Source organism: Trachurus trachurus (assembly GCF_905171665.1).
Source record: "Trachurus trachurus genome assembly, chromosome: 15".
Lineage (NCBI taxonomy): Eukaryota > Metazoa > Chordata > Actinopteri > Carangiformes > Carangidae > Trachurus > Trachurus trachurus.
In genome coordinates, this window is record NC_139906.1 from 21,240,089 (window position 1) to 21,258,547 (window position 18,459).

The 18,459-nt window shown below is 44.5% G+C and overlaps 1 protein-coding gene across 1 annotated transcript in view; it reads left to right on the forward strand.

Annotated features, from left to right (window-relative positions):
* Positions 1-18,459, forward strand: part of cpeb3 (cytoplasmic polyadenylation element binding protein 3) — a gene marked incomplete at its 5' end in the record, with an annotated part of 43,022 nt that overhangs the window by 13,644 nt on the left and 10,919 nt on the right. Inside the window, 4 exon segments of the mRNA XM_083987845.1 lie at positions 7,913-7,969; positions 11,626-11,649; positions 13,523-13,690; positions 15,438-15,527. Of these exon segments, the coding sequence (XP_083843971.1) occupies positions 7,913-7,969; positions 11,626-11,649; positions 13,523-13,690; positions 15,438-15,527 (339 nt within the window).

Consider the following 18,459-nt stretch of genomic DNA (forward strand, 5'->3'; position numbering starts at 1 on the left):
TCGTCAGTTAGATTAGTCGGGTTTGGTCGAGCCGGGTTCAGGTTAGCCTGATTATATTTTGACTTAACTCCATTGTGTTTCTATTAAATTATATGATGTTTGGTTTTAGCCTCACACACCCCAAATGTTGATTTTGTTCACTGTTTTCTGTGTAAAGCACTTTGGTCAACTTGGTTGTTTTTAAATGTGCTCTATAAATAAATAAATTGGATTGGATTGGATTGGAACGTTGCAGCAAAGACGACAGAGCATCTTGTGCTGTGGTTCTAAAGTAGTTTGTTGTAGAGGAAGTGACATAGACCCATCAGAGTTTCCATAGGCCAAGATGAGTTTGATCCCATTGTAAGTCAATGGCATAAGTCCATTTTAGAACAAGGAAGCAGTTGTGGAAACACGTTGTGGGAAAGATGGGAAGATGTGGGAAAATATCCATTGTACAGACAAATTGATGTTGATACTTGAATGTAAAAACATGACTGCTTTACTGCTGTTTTTGTTGTTGGGATGTTACGTAGGAATTCATAAATCTAGTCAGTAATCCTCAACTGAAACTACTCCTCTTTTGACCAGATACCGACCTGGACAAGTTAATGCCTATCTTCTTTTTCATCCAAGTGGTTTCTGGAGCCAACTTCTGCATCCCACTTTGAAGATACTACCCACCACCAGTCAAAACTAATTATCCCAGTAGACCCAGTTGTGCATCCCCAACTGGAACGGGTCCCACCCACATCCATCCCATCGCAGACATTTCTCGCATACTTCTCATTGTGACCAGAATAGTTGTTTTTCCTTGAGTGTTTTATGAGTGTGTGTGTGTGTGTGTTTCTTAGAGGAGGAGTGCTTGAACTGTAATGCGAATGAGAATCTGTAGGTTTTCTAAAGGGAGTGTGAGGTGACCCCACCCACACCCTGGTCCCTCTCTGTCAAGACGGGGAAGGGGAGTCGGCTGCTTTTTTCTGAGCACTTGTTTGGAGAAGAGTCTGCCTCAAACTGTGTGTTTGTGTTTGTCATAGAGGACACTCCATTGTTACAACGCTCTCAAACTTTTTAAAAGCTCTTTCTCCTGGATGAGGGGAACAGGGCCGCAGGGACGTCGTCTGAACAGTCTCCATTTCGGCGCTGCTTCACACACACACTGGTCTGCATGTAGGTGGTGAACTGGGTCAGCTGAGCTCACGTGTGGAGAGCCGGGCACCCCCGTACTAACACTCACATAAGAGATTCTCCCTTCGGCCTGGAAAAACACCACCAGTTTGACAACAGCCACCAACCGCTGCTGCCAGCACTGCTGTCACACACACACACACACACACACATTCAAATTATTTCTGACACACAAATGAACTGCGATATTTCATGCAAAACACTCACACATGGTTTCAGGCTGTCACTCATCCCATTGTCACTCACAAAGACGAATCGGCACACATGATACTTTGTCTGCAGTATGCACACACACACACACACACACACACACACACTTCTGATGTTATCACTAACCACTTGAGATACTAACAAGTGTTAATACATCCCCTAAGCCCCCCCCCCCCCCCCCCCCCCCCCCCTCCAAACACAATGTCTCCCTGAACACACTCACATTGCCTCAGCTGGTCTGACTCACATGATCTTTCTCATGTGTCAGTTACAATTTGCATTGTCTCATTGAACTTCATTAGCTTTAATATCACTGTAAGCCCATTGGCTGTGACTTTTTTTTAAAACAGTAATCTAGTGCTTGTTTATTTTCTAGCTGGGAGTTAAATTTAAAGAGACAACTCTTGAGTTTGTACAGTTAATGATAAGTAAATGACAGTGAGCTTAGCCTAGCATTTTATTTATGCATTTATTTGATTAGGACAATGCACATTAATCAACAACATGTCAGCGAAAAGCATCAATATAAGTATGCCGGAAATTTCATCCGTTGTCCTAAGACAGGTATCATAAAACATACAGACATTACACCATGACAATTAGATAAAACATGTAGAAATTTTACAAAAAATAAGTCCTGCTACACATCAAATTTAAAAGTCCATACACAAAGTAGAAACGACGAACAGGTTACCCATTAAGCAGGTCTGGGTTGTTTTCAACCACTGTTAAAGGGTCTTTTTTTAAAGGTGGTGAGCTAGTCTAGCCTGTTCTGTGTCCAAATCACTCATTCACTACTTCATGTAGCCCAATAGTGACTGACAGTGACGAACAACAACAGTTTGGAAAACCTCATGTGTGTGTTTATGTCATGAAGGATCACCACATATATTACACAATGCATCATGAAACATAGTGTACAAGCAATATGTAACATCATGTAGCCTATTGCATTCACACTGAAAGACATTGCTGCAGAAATGAATGAGTCATATCTGTAAGTGTTTCTTCATTCATGATATACAGTAGTCCTCTATCTAATACTGGCAGGATAGTGCAGGAAAGAGTCAATGAGTGAGTGATTTTGGACACAACCATGAAATGTACAATTAAAAAAATGTTCACAATCTATGCTGACTCTCTCCTAGCGCCGAGCTGTACCTAAAAGGTATTTTGTGTTACAGAGACATGTCAGTTACAGACATGTCAGTGATGTCAATCTTCTTCCATCCAACAAGTACATAAGCATATTTCCTGAAATGTCAAACGTTTCTTCATTGTCGAGCCTAAAGCAACACCTGCAGACTTTTTATGGCGTGGCGGAAATGTATTTGAGAACTTACTTGAATATTTGAATAATTCATTATCTCGGCACAATGCCTCAACCTGCCGTTTGCTCTGAACAATGCTAACTCACTTTACACAAGCAGTCATCCATTGATTTTACAGTCTGTCTGTGTTGTGTTTGGTCGTCACCTGTCGTGTATTGGTAACAGTCTGCATGAAGTAGTACTGTTGTAATAGATAGTGGAGTCCAGTTCTGAATGCAGTCAGGAGGCGAGGGAGAGCAAACACTGGTGCTGTTTGACTTAATGCGTTTGTTGACAAGAGCATTGGTCAGTGGATAAGAGTTGACACACAGGGTTTTTTTTATCAGGAGGAAAACAAGGATTGCACACGCAGTACAGGTCAAATGAGTAACAGTGAGATTAGGCAATGCTTCAATGATATGAAAGGTTGGGTATAACTTTCTTGAAACTTCTGCATAGATACAGCACAGCCTTTGCTCTTTATGTCTCTACTCACAGTAAAGTTGTGGTTTAAAGGTCTCCAGGAAGTTTTCATTTAGTATAAAGGTTAAAAGATAAGTTTTTTAGTTAAAAGTTCAGACCAAGAAAAGAAACTTAAATTGGTCCTTTAAGGAGCACAGTTGTCTAGAAGGGGAACTCTGTGAACTGCAGGTACAGACAGGGGTCAGAGCAGCTTAACTTGAGGTTAAAGGTCAATATTTGGTTGGGTTGAAGTTTGTCTGACAAGTTGGACTTGACCCTTTAACTTTTCAACCCAGGTAGTTGACAACACTTGAGATGATCTCAGCAGTTGAGGGATGCCCCCCTGTACTTTAAACAGCCAGTAATGACTGAATGGAGATAAGATGATGTGTTCGTTGGCCATGTTAAATGTTATATTGCACCTTGCTTCCAATAAACTCCTGTCAGAGTGCTATGTTTTGTTATGGTGGAAAATTCATGACTCCTGCAAGCATGACTGAGCTAATCCAGTCCAGGCAACAAAACAAGTCTGGGCTTGTTTTGTCTGTTAAAATCACGGTTTGTTCAGATCTCACAAACCATGAAAGCGTTACTATCTCTGCCAAGTTGTGCATCAGGCTTAACTAGATTCTGGAAATCCTCTTATTGTTATATGCAAGCCATTTAACAGTTTTATGATTATCACTTTTATGAAACATTAAATGAGAGTGGGAGGTTGTCGTGGTTTGGGATTTAATCCTGGGAGTGTGTCTTGACCATTTGTCTTTTAAACTGTACCCAGTTTTGTATAGTTTCACATGTTGTGGTGTGATAGCCGAAGAAACCTTAGCTCTGTTGTAATTGTCTTGGTCAAGGGTTGTTGGGTTCAGCCTGGGCTGGTATGAAGTGGAGGAAGTTGGACACACACAGCTCTGATCAGGTTTTCTCACAGAAGCAGCCATCCCTCTCAATCTTTCCAGCCTGAGTGTGTGCAGAACACATGTCCCTCTGTGGGTATTGTCATGGTTCCTACTCCTTTCTGTTTATGTTGTGTTGGTAATTGAAGGTTTCTTTGGCAGGATTGCAGCTCTGGGGCACCCTGCTGCTAGATTGCTTTTTTTTTTGTTTTTTTTTCACCGTGGCTAACATTTCCACACTTCGTTGTTGGTGCACTCGCTCTCCTCTCATAACTTTTGTTCGAAGCTTTCTCCCAGAGATGTTATTGGGGGCTTAAATATGTGCTATAATGTGGACCAGAGGGAGCAAAACGTGACCCAAAGCAGTTGAGACGAGCACCAGGTGGGATGCAGTCGGAGGTATTCAGCCACGTGGAGTCTAGTGAAAATTTAACCACTTTGGAGCTTGAAGCACTGGTGCAGCCTTCAGTACGTTTGGATATATAGACCAAAGGTCCAAAACCTATCTTTTCCAGGCACCTCAGAACCAGAGAGGACCACATGGGGTGAACCAGCTTGCGTTCACACTATTTTAAGTGGAACCAAAGTGGTACTTGTACTGCTTTCTCGGTTTTTTTTTTAATTATTTTAATTCTGTAGTGTCCAAATCTCCACTTAACATTTAATTTCTTTAGAAGACCACTGCAATTTTTTCTCCAGTTTGTAGTTGCTGCCATCGTCCGGCTCGTCTTCCCAGCCTAGAATCTGGCACGCCCACTGATGATGTCACGGTTCGCAGGGAAGAACCAAGTATTTTTTATTCCCAGAGCCAACTTTTCAGGTTGCGAACCTGTTATCTTTGTGGTTTGAATGCGCCGGTCGCTTCAAAATTGGGTTCGGGATCTGGAATCACCACAGAGTCCCGCCAGTGTGAAACCTTTATTGGTGTGTCTGACAATGTATCGGTGAGTTTAGATGGAGGTTGTCGATCAGTAGCGGTGACCCAGCGGCTCGTCAGTTGATGAGATTTATATTGTGCTCACATTTTAGAAATCTGGAGACTGGAGACCTTTGTTCTGATTTGAATTTTTTGAGGCGCTTTGCCCTTGAGCCAAAAAAAAAAAAAAGTTAATCAGAGAGCGGTATTGTTATTAATCATTTTTGGCCTCAGTGTTTCCTGTTGTTGAAAGCAGTTGATAAGATGTCTGAAGACTGCTTAAAGTTATACAGCTGATATTGATTTTAAACTCATTTCTCCTGGTTTCTTGCAGTCTTAGTCAGACTGCTTTGCTTAAACCCCAGAGGCCTCGTGCTCCCCCTCCATGATTGCTTTGGAGCACCCCCATAGGGGCACACCAGATCCCACTGGCTGCGTCCTCCTAGCTATAGCCTATACTCCTCATTCCACTTGAACCAGAGCGGTCACACTGAGGTCACTGTCCAGTCTGCATGTTGTCAGGCAAGTGAAAGGGAGGTGCTGTTGGATCCGTGCCTAAGGAAGCGGATGGTGTGTCTCTCCTGAGCGCTGCTGCTGCTGCTGCTGCTGCTGCTGCTGCTGCTGTGAAGCCATCACGGGGAGGTTGAGAATAGCTCAGGCTCTCGGTGAGGAAATGTCACCAGAACAGCAGCAGCAGCAACTCAGGCCCCCCCACTCAGGCCCTGCCACTCAACTCCTGGGGGGAAGCAGATGGCACATGCCCAGAGCTATTTAAAGGCTCCAGGAGGGCAACTGTCCCCCTCTATTACCCCAAATGACTAATGTAGATAAAAAGGCGACTCACTCAGACCACAGTGGTCACTTTGACTGTGATTGTTTTCAGTGGATCGTATTCGTCCTCAGTTATGAGCACTCTTCTTTTTTCCATTTAACCAAATGCTATGTTTCTAGATCAGTGTTTTTCAACCTTAGGGTCGGGACCCCAGGTTGGGTCGCCTGAAATTCAGATGGGGTCACCTGAAATGTCTAGTAATTGGAAAAAAAATTACTGATGAGCTCTAATGGTTTTACTGAAATAATGATTTAAAGGGTAGGGATTTATAAGCTGGATAGCTTCAGCCTACACCTTTTCAATCTATATACGAACTAGTTGAACTTAAGGATTGTATTATGGAAGGCTGACTGATGATTGATGCTCAACTGTAAATTTGTGCACAAGATAGAATAAACAAACTACTACTACTTTTTTAAATGATGATTAAAAACACCACAACTGTGTTCTATACTTTCACTTTTGTGATGTCAAAATGGGGTCACGAACCAAAAAAGGTTGGGAACCACTGTTCTAAAAAGTGCACATGTTGCCGTAGAGCTGTCAGGGTTTGTCTCTCAAGGACACTTCAGCCAGGGAGACATGTGGGCTTTTAAACCCTCTAATTTGGTTGGCAGACTAACAAACAGACCACCCACATGTTTACCAATTCACAATTCCGTGGATCTATCCCTGGGATCTGTTGAACTTGGAGGAAAGCCTGGTGGGACTATCACATACAAGGCCGGTGAGACGGAGCAGTGGACGACTGGAGAACTTTCCGGGGAGTTGCAAAATCCCTGAGTGACGGTACATATTATGGGATTTGACTCCTTTCGGCTGCATCTAATCTTCAGCCAGTGCAATTTTCTCCTGATCGTTGCGAAGAGAATGTGACACTAGGCCACAAATCCATAAGTCACAACAGTTCACGTGTTCATGCAAATGTTTGCATGAATGTCTGGGCTTGTGACACTCCGCTTGCCCCTGAGCCCTATTGTTGCCTGGATTGTGATTGGCCAAGAGGAGTGTGGAAATCCACATCTGTGGAGCTGCAGTATCGACACCCCCCCCGCGCCCCCTACCCGCTCCTGCCTCTCCGGTTTTTCAGTCAGGTCTAACTGCTGCTTCCACTCTTGTTTACAAGCCAGGAAGAGGCCCCACTGGTGTCCCCACTATCTGTCTTCTGTGGGCCGGTTTTGAAACTCTTTTTTTTTTTTTGACATGTCATCATTGTTTGCGCCACAGCGGCTTTCAACATGAAGCCGACTGGTCTCTCAAAGTCCACGTTACACATAGAGGAAATCTGTGCTATCCACTGCAAGTTACCCCCCTTAACCTTTGCCCCCCATCAGCAACCCAGTGTTAACACTGAAGCCGTCGCTGTACTCAGACTGAGGAGTGTCTGCTTGACACTGATGTGTAAGAGGCATCCAAGTGAAAACGTTGCTTCACCTGGCTCTTAAGTCGGCTGCTGTTGAGTAAAAAAAGCCGGTGTAGGTGTATTTTGACAGAGGACTCATTTTTAAGTGGGAAGGGATAAAGGGCGTGCCTCTGCGGCTGCCACTGCAAATAATGTTGACAGCGAGGCGGCAGCAGTCTGTCCTAAAGCAGGTGGGATATTTCTGCCTCAGCTTAAAGTGTATTAGTCTTGTTGTAGATGATGGGGACGGATAATCAGGACGAGTTCCATTTAGATGTCGGACAGCACCCTTCTCCCCAGGACGGCACCGACAGATGGGCCCTTGTTACATGCACACAATGTCGCCATAGCAGAATGCACGCTCTGTTGAATTCCTAGCGTTATAGCTGCCTTTTGTTTGTGTGTGTGTGTGTGTGTCTGTGTATGCGTGTGTGAGAAATGTGACAACAAAGGAATGTGTGTGCCTCCACCTCACTTTTCACATTTGTAATCCGTGGTCATGTTTTTTTTTTCTGCCATCGTGTCACGTTGGGTAAATGTGTTGTTTGTTCATGTCATGTTAAACATTTGGTCAGGGCCGGCGTCTGCTCGCGGCCGACAGTAGGATACAAGATTAAATGACTGTCTGTCAACAGGCTGGCTTTTATCAGTCACTTCCATGTTTTTCCCTCTTTTGTAAAATCTTTTCTTTCTTTTTTTCTTTTTTGTCTTTCGCAGGACGCATGGGCCTCAATTTTCATCATCCCGGAGCAGACCACATAATGCCATTGAATAGTAAGTCACATTTCACCAGGAGTACAAATAATCCTCCTTTTGGACTTGTTTCAGATTTACTGATGTGTTGCCGCTGCTTATTGTCCTGTTTGTGTGTGGTTTTTTTTGTTTTTGTTTTTTGTTTTTAAATGGGAAGTTATCTGTGGTGTGTTCCTATGACCAAACACATGACCACACAGGCCCACGTCAATACGCACGGGGGGGCACACCTGCCTACCCTTTGCTAAGGCCTGGATTCCCTGACACCGTAAACCTTGGACGGTCCTCTTCGCACTGGCAGTTGACCTGTGAATAGCACTTCCAAAAATACCCCGACATGTAAGACTAGACCCCCCCACCCCCCACCCCCTCCTGCCAGCAGCCAGCAGATGACCAACAGTGACAGGAGACGAGCCAGAGAGAGAAATCAGGTCTTTATCCCACGTGGTGCAACACGGATGCCACAAAGTTTTCCAGGTCAGACTTTTGCCCTTCTGAGAGATCTTTATTTGTCTCCGGACGAGGTCAAGGATATGATTTTTTTTTCCGCAGGGCTTGATTTTTCCCCTTAGTTCAGCTCAGGCCAGTCATGTTTCCCATCCCTTTTTGCTCATCAAAACATCAAGGAATAGTCTGAAGCGACTGGTGATCAGACCAGATCAGCAAAAGGCCCAGTTTCCTGTCTGGACATGTCCAGTTGACCTACAGGGTGACAGACACGGGGGGGAAAAGGCAAGAGGACGTCTAATATATATAAAAAGTTTCCCCGGTGAAGCAGTTTCCCACTGTCACAGCTTGACAACACTGGCGCTCGGTCCGTCCTCATTTTGTTCTTTTCATCGTTCATATCCTTGGGAGAACGTGTCTCAGATTGATGTTAAACTGTTGTGTCGTGGGACCGCGCTCAGGCAAGCACGGATCTGCCCAGAATCTTCTGAGTCTGTCAGAGCTGGCTCACTCTGTTGTAGCCTGTGATGTTTGTAGACAGGGGAGCTTTGGTTTTTCGACTTTAAAGTGTTTTTTTTTTCCCCTCTGCGTTTCTTCTTCATTTTTGTCCCATTAGCTCTGCGGCTTCGTGCTGCGAGAACCAGCGCAGACTCTGACGGTGATGGTAACTCGAAGCACTTGAAGTAAAGAAGAAAGGGTGGAGTAACCAGAGCTCCTCAATCCACTTTTATTGGTGGTGCTCACTCGACAGTTTAGTGGAGGTGTGTGCGAGGCTTTGAAAGCGAGTAGAGCAGGAGACATCAAACTCATCGTGCCCAAAGGAATCGCCCAGTTTCCTGAACATTTCTTCTCTCTCTCTCTCTCTCACTCTCTCTCTCTCTCTCTCTCTCTCTCTCTCTCTCTCTCTCTCTCTCTCTCTCTCACACACACACACACACAACTTGAAGTTGGTACTTTTTCGTAACCCTCACTTTTCTCCTTCCTCCGCTCCCTCACACAGTCGTATTGTATTCCCTCTCACTGGGGCATCCGACAGTTTCCCAGCGAAACGTTTTCTTCATTTGGCCCCGGTTGCTAGGTGACTTTGTTTCTGCCAAGGCCAGACGGTGAGAGTGCAAAGCTGCACACAGACTGCCCAGGCTTTTTTTTTTTTTTTTTTTTTTCTTGGATTGGATTGGATTGGAGAGCCAGATCTCTTTTAATGAAAACATAGCAAGAGAGAAGAGGCTCAGAGACAATGTATTCCCTGAGAGAAGCCAGAGGGCCAAGGCACACAATGGGGGCTCTCACAATGCAAAGGCCCATATTGGTTTTTGAGGCAATGAGTCTGCTTTGTGACTGATGAGTGTTAGAGGAGCAGGCGGATCTGTTTAGTACTGTGTTGCCCCTCCTGCTGTTTGTTGGAATTTGCACCGTCTTCAGACACATGTTGCCTCCCCTGTGGTCCGCATTCACAGCACAGCGAGCTGTCATTCGTGACAACATGTCACAGATTAGGGAAACACTCAAACACAGCCCCTGACACCACATGTGCTGTTTCTGGACATAAGTAAGGCCAGAGCTTTTAAACGCGTCCTACGGTTTCAATCGAAGTTCACACGGAAGAAGATTGGTTTTCATCAACTGAATGGAAAAGAGAAAAGAGGTCTGCATGAAAAGGATCTTTAATGCAATCTCAGTTGTCCACCTATTAGCTTTCAAGTGAATTTCCCGTCATCCTTTGGTGACAGATCATTTTCTCATGTGATTAGTAGCTGGAACGACCACGAGACGAAGTTTAAACCCTCATTTTCTGAAAAGACAATAGATTATTGTGATTAAGAGTTTTATTCTCCAGAGCTTTTGAATACATCTTCTGGTGTTTTCCAGCACACACAGTCTGCTCAGTTCTCATGGTGTGACTTCAGTGTGGATTTATATCTTGTACAAACAGGTGGTTGTATGTTGCAGAGAAGACCGCAGGACCTGTTGAAAGTGTGACCTTGAGATATCGAGAAGAAAATAAACAACAGAATTCGAGAGCCTTTCTGGAGGTTTTCATCCAGTCTCGTGCAGATGGAAACTGCTCCGGTTGTCGAGGACATTGTGTCACATGAAAACGTTCAGTGGTTTATGGGCGAGTGGATCGTGAAATACGACGGAAAGCTCCGCAGAAAGCTGCACAATTGTGTCCAAAATTACCACATTGTCTCTGGATGGTCCGAGGCCACATCTGAGAGACGTTTACAGATGACACCAGTAAAATTCACAGCTGTTATCTTCCTCTTTTTTTTTTTTTCTCGAGGTCATGTGAGTGAGTCACTGCAATGAAATGAGCGTTAAAAACCTGAATGAGATAAGATGGAGATCGGGAACACGTGACCAGCTGATTAGATAGAAGTGATCGCACCGCTGTACTTTCTTTCGCCTTGCCGTAGATTCGGATCTGTGCAGCTCTGACATCATAGCCTGCACACCACCACCACCACCACCACCACCACTCCTCCTCTCTGCATGTTACCCCCCCACCTCATCCCCCTCTTCCCAGAGCCCTGAGGCTGCCCCCCTACCTACCTCCACACTCTCCTTATCCTGTGGGAAGTTTCCACTCGCACCTGGCCTGCCATAGCTGACCTGAGAGCAGCTTTTTTTTTTTTTTTTTTTAATATTTCACCAAGGCCATGATAATGACTAACCTGCTCTACCTTCAGCCCTGCATGCACTCTGCTTTATGGCCTCATTTGTGAATATGCACCTGAAGATTAGCACGATCGCCAGCCCATCACAGCTTCATTAAGCTGAGATGACAATCTCCGGCTGCGGGGCGTTGGATTATGCTGCTGAATATCTCGGCCGTTTCCGTGGCTAAACGTCACCCACCCCCCCCACATACACACACATACACAAACACTCACACACAGACACGTCCTGTGCAGCATCTGCATGCGTCTGTTGCCAGGGCAGGTGCGGCAGGTTTACTGTGGGGTGTTGCCAGGCTGTAATAATCACCCTCCTCCTCCCGGTGCCGAAGCTTAGGTGTGGCCATCTGTGGTTTCACTGTTGCCTTTTAGAGATGTTCCTGGTTTTTAGTTTATTTCCACGAAACCCATGTCTCTGTATCTCTTTTCCTACCCTTGTTCCTGCCCCAACCCTCTGTCTCCGTCCTTGTGTCTCTCTCCCTCCCTCCCCTTCCTTCCTTCCTTCCTCCCTCCCTTACCCCCCCCCCCCCCCCCCACTATGCTGACAAGCAGCCCGGAGCTATGGCCGCAGAAGAGGTAACGTGTGGCATTTTCTCTGGGGTTCTGCTTGCCATGCCGGCCGTGTCTCTCTAAAGGCTGAGGGGGGTCTTATAGTGTGGTGTCACTCTCTGCTTTTCATCTGTGCTGTGACTGAATGAAATCATATTAATTTTTTCGACACACCGTTTTCCCATGTTGTGCATATAATCAAAGACGGGGACGAGGGTCCGCCAAATCTGTCGATATTTTTTGCTTGATGGTGAAAGGGGGGGAAAAAAACGGTCTGCCATTTTTTCTTTTTCCTCCATTCTGAGTCAGTGTGCTACCTTTTACATTTCTATAAACACCAGCGCACATTAGTGATAATGTATGGTGAATGCGTCCTGGTACAACATGGATGCACTTACCTTTTTTTTTCCTGCGGCATGGTTCTTCCACCAAATCGAAACTTGGATCCCTTCAAATGTTAGAGCCGAGTTTGGTTTCCAGTGAACTGTCATAAAGGAGCACACTGACTCAGAAGTGATTCATCATCTGGATGGCAAGGATGGGTGCTTCCAATGTGGCTCATCCCTAAATTTGTTGTGCTTCTTAACTAATTGTGTCTTTCTCTAGCAAGGAGGAAAGCTGCTGTGTGACAGTTGTAAGACCACTACAATACTGGGCTGGGTTTTTTTTTTTTTTCTTTAATTGTGGTATGGTGCTCTGAATAATGTCTGAATCATCTTGCTATGTGAAAATGATATTTCTTACCACATTTATAAAAAGGTCAAATATCATCTGTGTTAAAGAAAGAGAGACACATGCGGCTACACATTTAAACAATTAGCACCGCCTTCAGAAAATTCACTAAGACCAGAGGAAACCAGCCACAGGCCTGATATGTCCAACTGAAAACACTCACACAACCATCTCATTACTGGCCAATCAGCTGTCATCATGTGCTGCAGCTCAGTGCATTGACCACACTGTTAATGTTATGACGATGAGGAGCAGGAGGAGTCACAAGCAAGATCCCAAGATGGTCAAATTTATGTGGACAACTGGATGTTTCACTCCAATGTGATTGCTGAGCAACACATTATATGCCTCACACATCGATATGCTGCTTTAACAACACTGTCCACAAGAATTTGGAACCAAGGAAAGATTTTATGTTCATGACTAGGAGAGGTTTCAATTTAATAAAAAAAAAAAAAAAAGACAATGCAGTTGTGGCTTCAAATCACCACACCAAATGAAAATGTGATAACCTGTAAATTGATATCATGTTGATGACCAGTCGAATGTTATTCAGAGATTTTTTTGTTATGATCTGATCAGGTTTGTTTGGCCTCAGCGCTGGAGGCGTCATGTTTCCAGACATCATGTGTCCTTTTCTCATGAATGTGATACCATGGCAACACCCTGAGGGGGAAAAAAAACAGTCATGTGGAGTTACAGATGAACCGAGGTCAAAGGTCAAAGTCCCTGTGACCTCACAAAACACATTTTAGTCATAACTCACACAATAACTCTCACAATAATTATGACAGGATAAGATAGTGAGGTGATTAGAGTTTATATCCAAAAGGTCAAAGGTCACTGTGACACTCTCACTCAGTGCTGTAAGTCAGGAAATGGAGATTGTTGTGGCGTAGGTACAGGATAATTGTAGTTTAGCAGTTGGATGGAGGCTGAGGAAAGCCAAACGATCATCTCACGTCGTTGAAAAACCACATTTAATCAGAATTGTGATTGAAACCTCAATATCCCAACCGGTTGTGTTTTCCAGATGTGATTAATCCCCTCTGTCTCTCGTACCCTCTCTCCCTTCTTACTTCACACTCTCACACCTCTCTGTCCTCCACCCCCGTTATCCCTGTCCGTCTCCCTGGTGTCCGTCTTTCTCTTTTTCCTCTCCTCCCAGGCCGTTCCTGTCTCTTTCCCTTTGAAGATGGTTTCCTCGACGACGGCCACGGCGACCCCTCCTTGACCCCAGGCCTGAACTCGCCAACCCGCTGTCAGAACGGAGAGAGGATGGAGCGCTACTCCAGGAAGGTCTTTGTCGGAGGCCTTCCCCCTGACATAGATGAAGGTAAACAAAAGGACACGCAGCTGGAGGCCTCTCAGTGCAATCTCTCTGTCTATTAATAGTCACACAGGCCTATTTGAGGCCGCTTTAAAAGCACCTTGACTCTTATTGTCAAAGATAATTCATTTTCACACCATATAGTCAGTAAAAGTTGTTGAAATGCTGGGTTTGCTGTACAGTTTTAAAGTTTTACAGCAACGACTCAGACTTTCGACAGTCAGAGTTAAAGTTAAAAGAGTAATTTGACATAATGCTTATTTGCTTCTTTGCCAGCAGTGCGCTGAGCATAGCAGAAAATTTGGGAAATGAATGGAAACTGCCCCCAGCCAGAAAAATAGTCTGGCACAGCGCCTTTAGTTAAAACCACGTGCCATTTTTATGATGCTGTGGTTGTTATCTGGATTAAAACAAGACACAACACTGTTACCTTTAAGCAGAGCCAGGTTTGCTGCTCCCCCTGTTTCCAGCCTTTGTGCTAAGCTAACCAGCTGCCATTTGAGGAGTCTTGATCTTTTCATTAAACTATTTTCCAAAAACTGAAGTATTATTCCGAGGGCACGGAGACCTCCTTGTAAGGTGATAAAGATTTTCATCTAGATTTCTGTGAACTTGTAATAAACATTTTTTAGTTTTGCTGTGCAGTTTGAATCCTTTACACTAATGAGACCAATAATCAATAGCAACATACACTGCCTGTCCCAAAAACAAAAGTCACACACTCTAATATTTCGTTGGACTGCCTTTAGCTTTGATTATGGCATGCATTTGCTATGGCATCGTTTCGATGAGCTTCTGTAATGTCACAACATTTATTTCCATCCAGAGTTGCATTCATTTTTCAAAGATTCTCAGTGGGTTAAGGTCTGGACTCTGTGGTCGCATTGGACCACATTTCTTCCTTGAAGATGTTTCCCCACTATCCTTCTAGTTTTTAATAATGCGTTGGACAGTTTTTAACCCAATTTTAGTAATCTCAGCAATCTCCTTGGATGTTTTATTTGCTTGATGCCAATAATTTGACCTTTCTGAAACAGATTAACATCTTTTCCACAACCACAGGATGTGTCTTCCAACATGGTTGTTGAAGAAACAAGACGGCATCAGTTAGGGATAAATAGGGCTCTTACCTATTAGCTTAGTTAAATCCAGCAGGACTTTTTGACAGTGAAACTGCCATTTAGTGACCGGAGCCACAGTCATTTCTGATTTTGCATGTACAATAGACTGTATGCCCTCAGAGGAATGTCAATAAAACTGAAACTATAAAAACATATTTGAAAACGTCTTTGCAAACCCACTTGCAATGTTGTAGTCTAAAGTCTGTGAGCAGTTATGTTATAGACCTGTAATTGTTTCCACAGGCTCTGGAGCATGTCCCAGAGTTTAAGGTTAATATGGACTGTTTACTTTCAACTGCGTCGACACAGGTGAACGAGCACATGAGCGGATGGATGCACGATACGTGCCCTTAGCCGGCTGAAAGATTCATGAGTTTCCACAGCACGAGTCGGCCCCGGCGCAGACTGGATGCGCCCCGGCCAGTGTTCCTGTTTAATGCAGTGGCTACTACTGCAGCAGGAACATGGCAGAAAATAGAAACGGTGCCTGTCTCAGCACCGACTGCGGCTCCACATACAGTCCCTCATATGCATATTGTATGAAAAGACATGAATGTTATCTTATCATGTCTTGAACAAATCAGTCATGTCAGTTTTTTTTCCCCCCTCTGCTGCTCTTTTCATTCTCACAGATGAAATCACCAACAGTTTCCGTCGCTACGGGCACCTGGTGGTCGACTGGCCCCACAAAGCCGAGAGCAAATCCTACTTCCCACCTAAAGGTAACAAACGTTTCTCACACCATAATCTGTGTTTTTTTCCCATTACATCAAAGTCTACACCAATAAATATCACCTGGGGGGCGCATCTCCATCACAGAGTTTTATAAAGAATCGTATTACCCAGAATCCGTGGCTCATGCTGGGAAAGCACGGAGGTGTCTGTTTATCTGAGTAACCCCCTGTGGCGCTCTCACAGAAGGACTCACACCGTGTGTAACGACTCCAGAAACCTGCCACCGGGAGTTCTGACCTGAGAAGTGTTTGTTTGAGCGAGCCCCGTGAGGCGCGTCAGGGTTTTTTCACCGGTCCGCGCGGCCTCTCAGGTGTCGTTTCTGGGCAGGTGATGAGAGCAGCGCCTCCCTGCTCCGAGCCCCCTCCATCAGTCCCTCTGGCCCAGGGAGCTGCCGTGTGTCATATTAGGGAAGCTATTATGGACACTGTGGAAATAACTGACATTCCATAGGCAGATGGTAATATGCTACATCTGGAGGACCTGCTAAAATCCCTGCCAGTTTCTCCCCCACTCTCAATTTTCAACATCCTTTTTTTCTTTTCCTTTTTTTTTTTTTTTTTAGCTCAGGAGGATTATTTTGAATAGACTGGGCTCTACTAATATCCAAAGCCAAGAGGAAAAATGCAGCATCCTTTTAGGGGAATGAATGGTGGCTGGCGGACGCCGCCATGTAAGGGGAGGAGACGTGGGACTAGTGATTTGTGTTGAATTTATCTCTCACTCTAATTTAACCCGCCTGCACTCCCAAACTCCAAGGGAAACTGCAAAAATATCCTGTTTATATCACTCTCTCCATATTAACCGGCAGCCTGGACGGACGCCCGGTGACAGAGTTCTTAGCGCTAATAGCTCCAGGGGTTGAGAGCAAGTGCATATCTGCATGTGTATGTGTGAGCGTGTCCTCCTGTTGTGTGGACCGTGTAACGGGGGCCGATTTACAAATGTGGGATTCACATCAAGAGGTCAGCGGCCTCTCCTTGCGTTAAACGTCCTTCCAAGCTTGACCGAATGGAAGATAGTCGTCACTTTCCGTCCTGCTTCACATTTAACTGCTGGCAGCGAGCGTCTGGACAGTTATGAAAGTGTTTTGGTTTCGAGATGACTCACGTTGTGGCTCAGTCAGACTTGAGGGGCAGGGTAAGTCTCTGCTCAGAGAGGACCAGAGGAGGTAGGAACTAGCTGTGCTCATTTTGCTCGTATTTTTTAATCAATTTTTTTTTTCCATAATCCGTCTGCAGTGCTCTTTATGTCTTTGACGCAAGAGGTTAAGCAATTCTTCATAAGCTTTATGATATTGATTTCATGATTTATAGTGAGAACAAGGGAGGGTGCTCAAACTTGTTCTTATTAGATTTTTTTTTAATTCTGAGTTTGTTCGATTCACTATTATATTAGGTCAAAGGGTGGGGATCAAAGTAAAGACTCATTAGGGACTCAATACCTGTGACTGGAACAAGACCTTCCATTTTGTTATGATTATCGTAAATTTGGCAATTTCTAATTACACTCTCAATGTGCAATTTATATTATGAGATCATATGAATGTCTAGACAGGGTTGTATTTTAAATTCTTAACTATTACTGTGAGATTGTCCAGGTAGGTCTTTCTTAATAAATCAAGGGGAGGGTCTGTAAAATATCACATCAGGGACTGAACCATAAAAGTTCAGCCCTTTTCATGTCATTTTTGCGCAGGCCCTAATGTACCATGATATTGCTTTTTCTTCGTACACTGCTGATATATTACAGCAGTTGTAACATTTTATAACAAAGCCGCCTCCACAGTAACACTCAGTGACTCCACTGGAGCTAACTCTTGCACAGTGGAGCAGTTTAACGCTGCTGTATGTAGCCAGGATGTTCATGTATGAGCAGCTGGCAGTAACATTAAAGCTCCATACAGTATAAAGGTAGATGTGTAGTGTGATTATAAATCAGATAATGCTGTGAAAGTATCAAAGCCTCAGTTCACAGAGAAATGCACACGGCCCGTATTCAGAAAATGAACCTTAAAACCTGCCATCAGGACTTATGTAACTTTGTGATGTCACAACAAAGCAGCCACCAAGCCCCGCCCACCTGAACCCACCATCCAGCCGCCCAGGAGTTGGTTTCTCTGAGTGTTTTTACCTGAAATCTGTTATACTTTTTATTTGATCACTCAAAAACAGTCACCCAGTCAAAGGATCAGACCCTCCTCTCTTCCTATGAAAACACTTTTTAAAACAAAAGACACAGTGTCCCAAAATATGGGACCTTTTACTTCTTTTTATAGATAGAGGATATTACTTGCATTTATCAGGTGGTCAGAAACACTGAATGGCTGGATTTGTAAATTGGCAGCTGCTTGCTGCGGAGACAAGACGTCAATGCTGCGTTTAATATCTCGTTCCAATACCCACAAATGACCAAAACTGAATGAGAACAGCTTTAAATGACATCATCGTAAACACTGTATCCTCCCTAATAACAGAAAAGAAAGGATGACCAATATGCTGCGGTCACTGCGATGGTGTCACTCACACCCTCCCCTGTCGCCTGCTGTCGTTAACTGTTGTTCGCAATAAGCTTGAAATGTGAGGGGGGCTATTTCTGTCTGTGATTGGAAGAGAGGGAAGAGGAGGAGGCGATGCTGTCTGTCCGCAGGAGGCTGAGCGCCGGGGGCTGTAAACTGCTACAAATGCTAACGCTCACGTCAGACTGCAGTAACAGTGTGTCACACTCGTCTGCAGGCTTCAAAAGGTTATAACTGAAGTTTGCTTTTTGACTGCAGCCGGTCATCATCAGCGTTATTTATTTATTTTAATAATGTCATGAGGCAAAATGCGCATTTGAAACAGAAGTCAGTGTTTGCTCTTCTTTTCCGTTGAACGTGAACGCAGCAGGGCTGGAGGAGCAGCAGCGGGGAGGTGCTGCAGG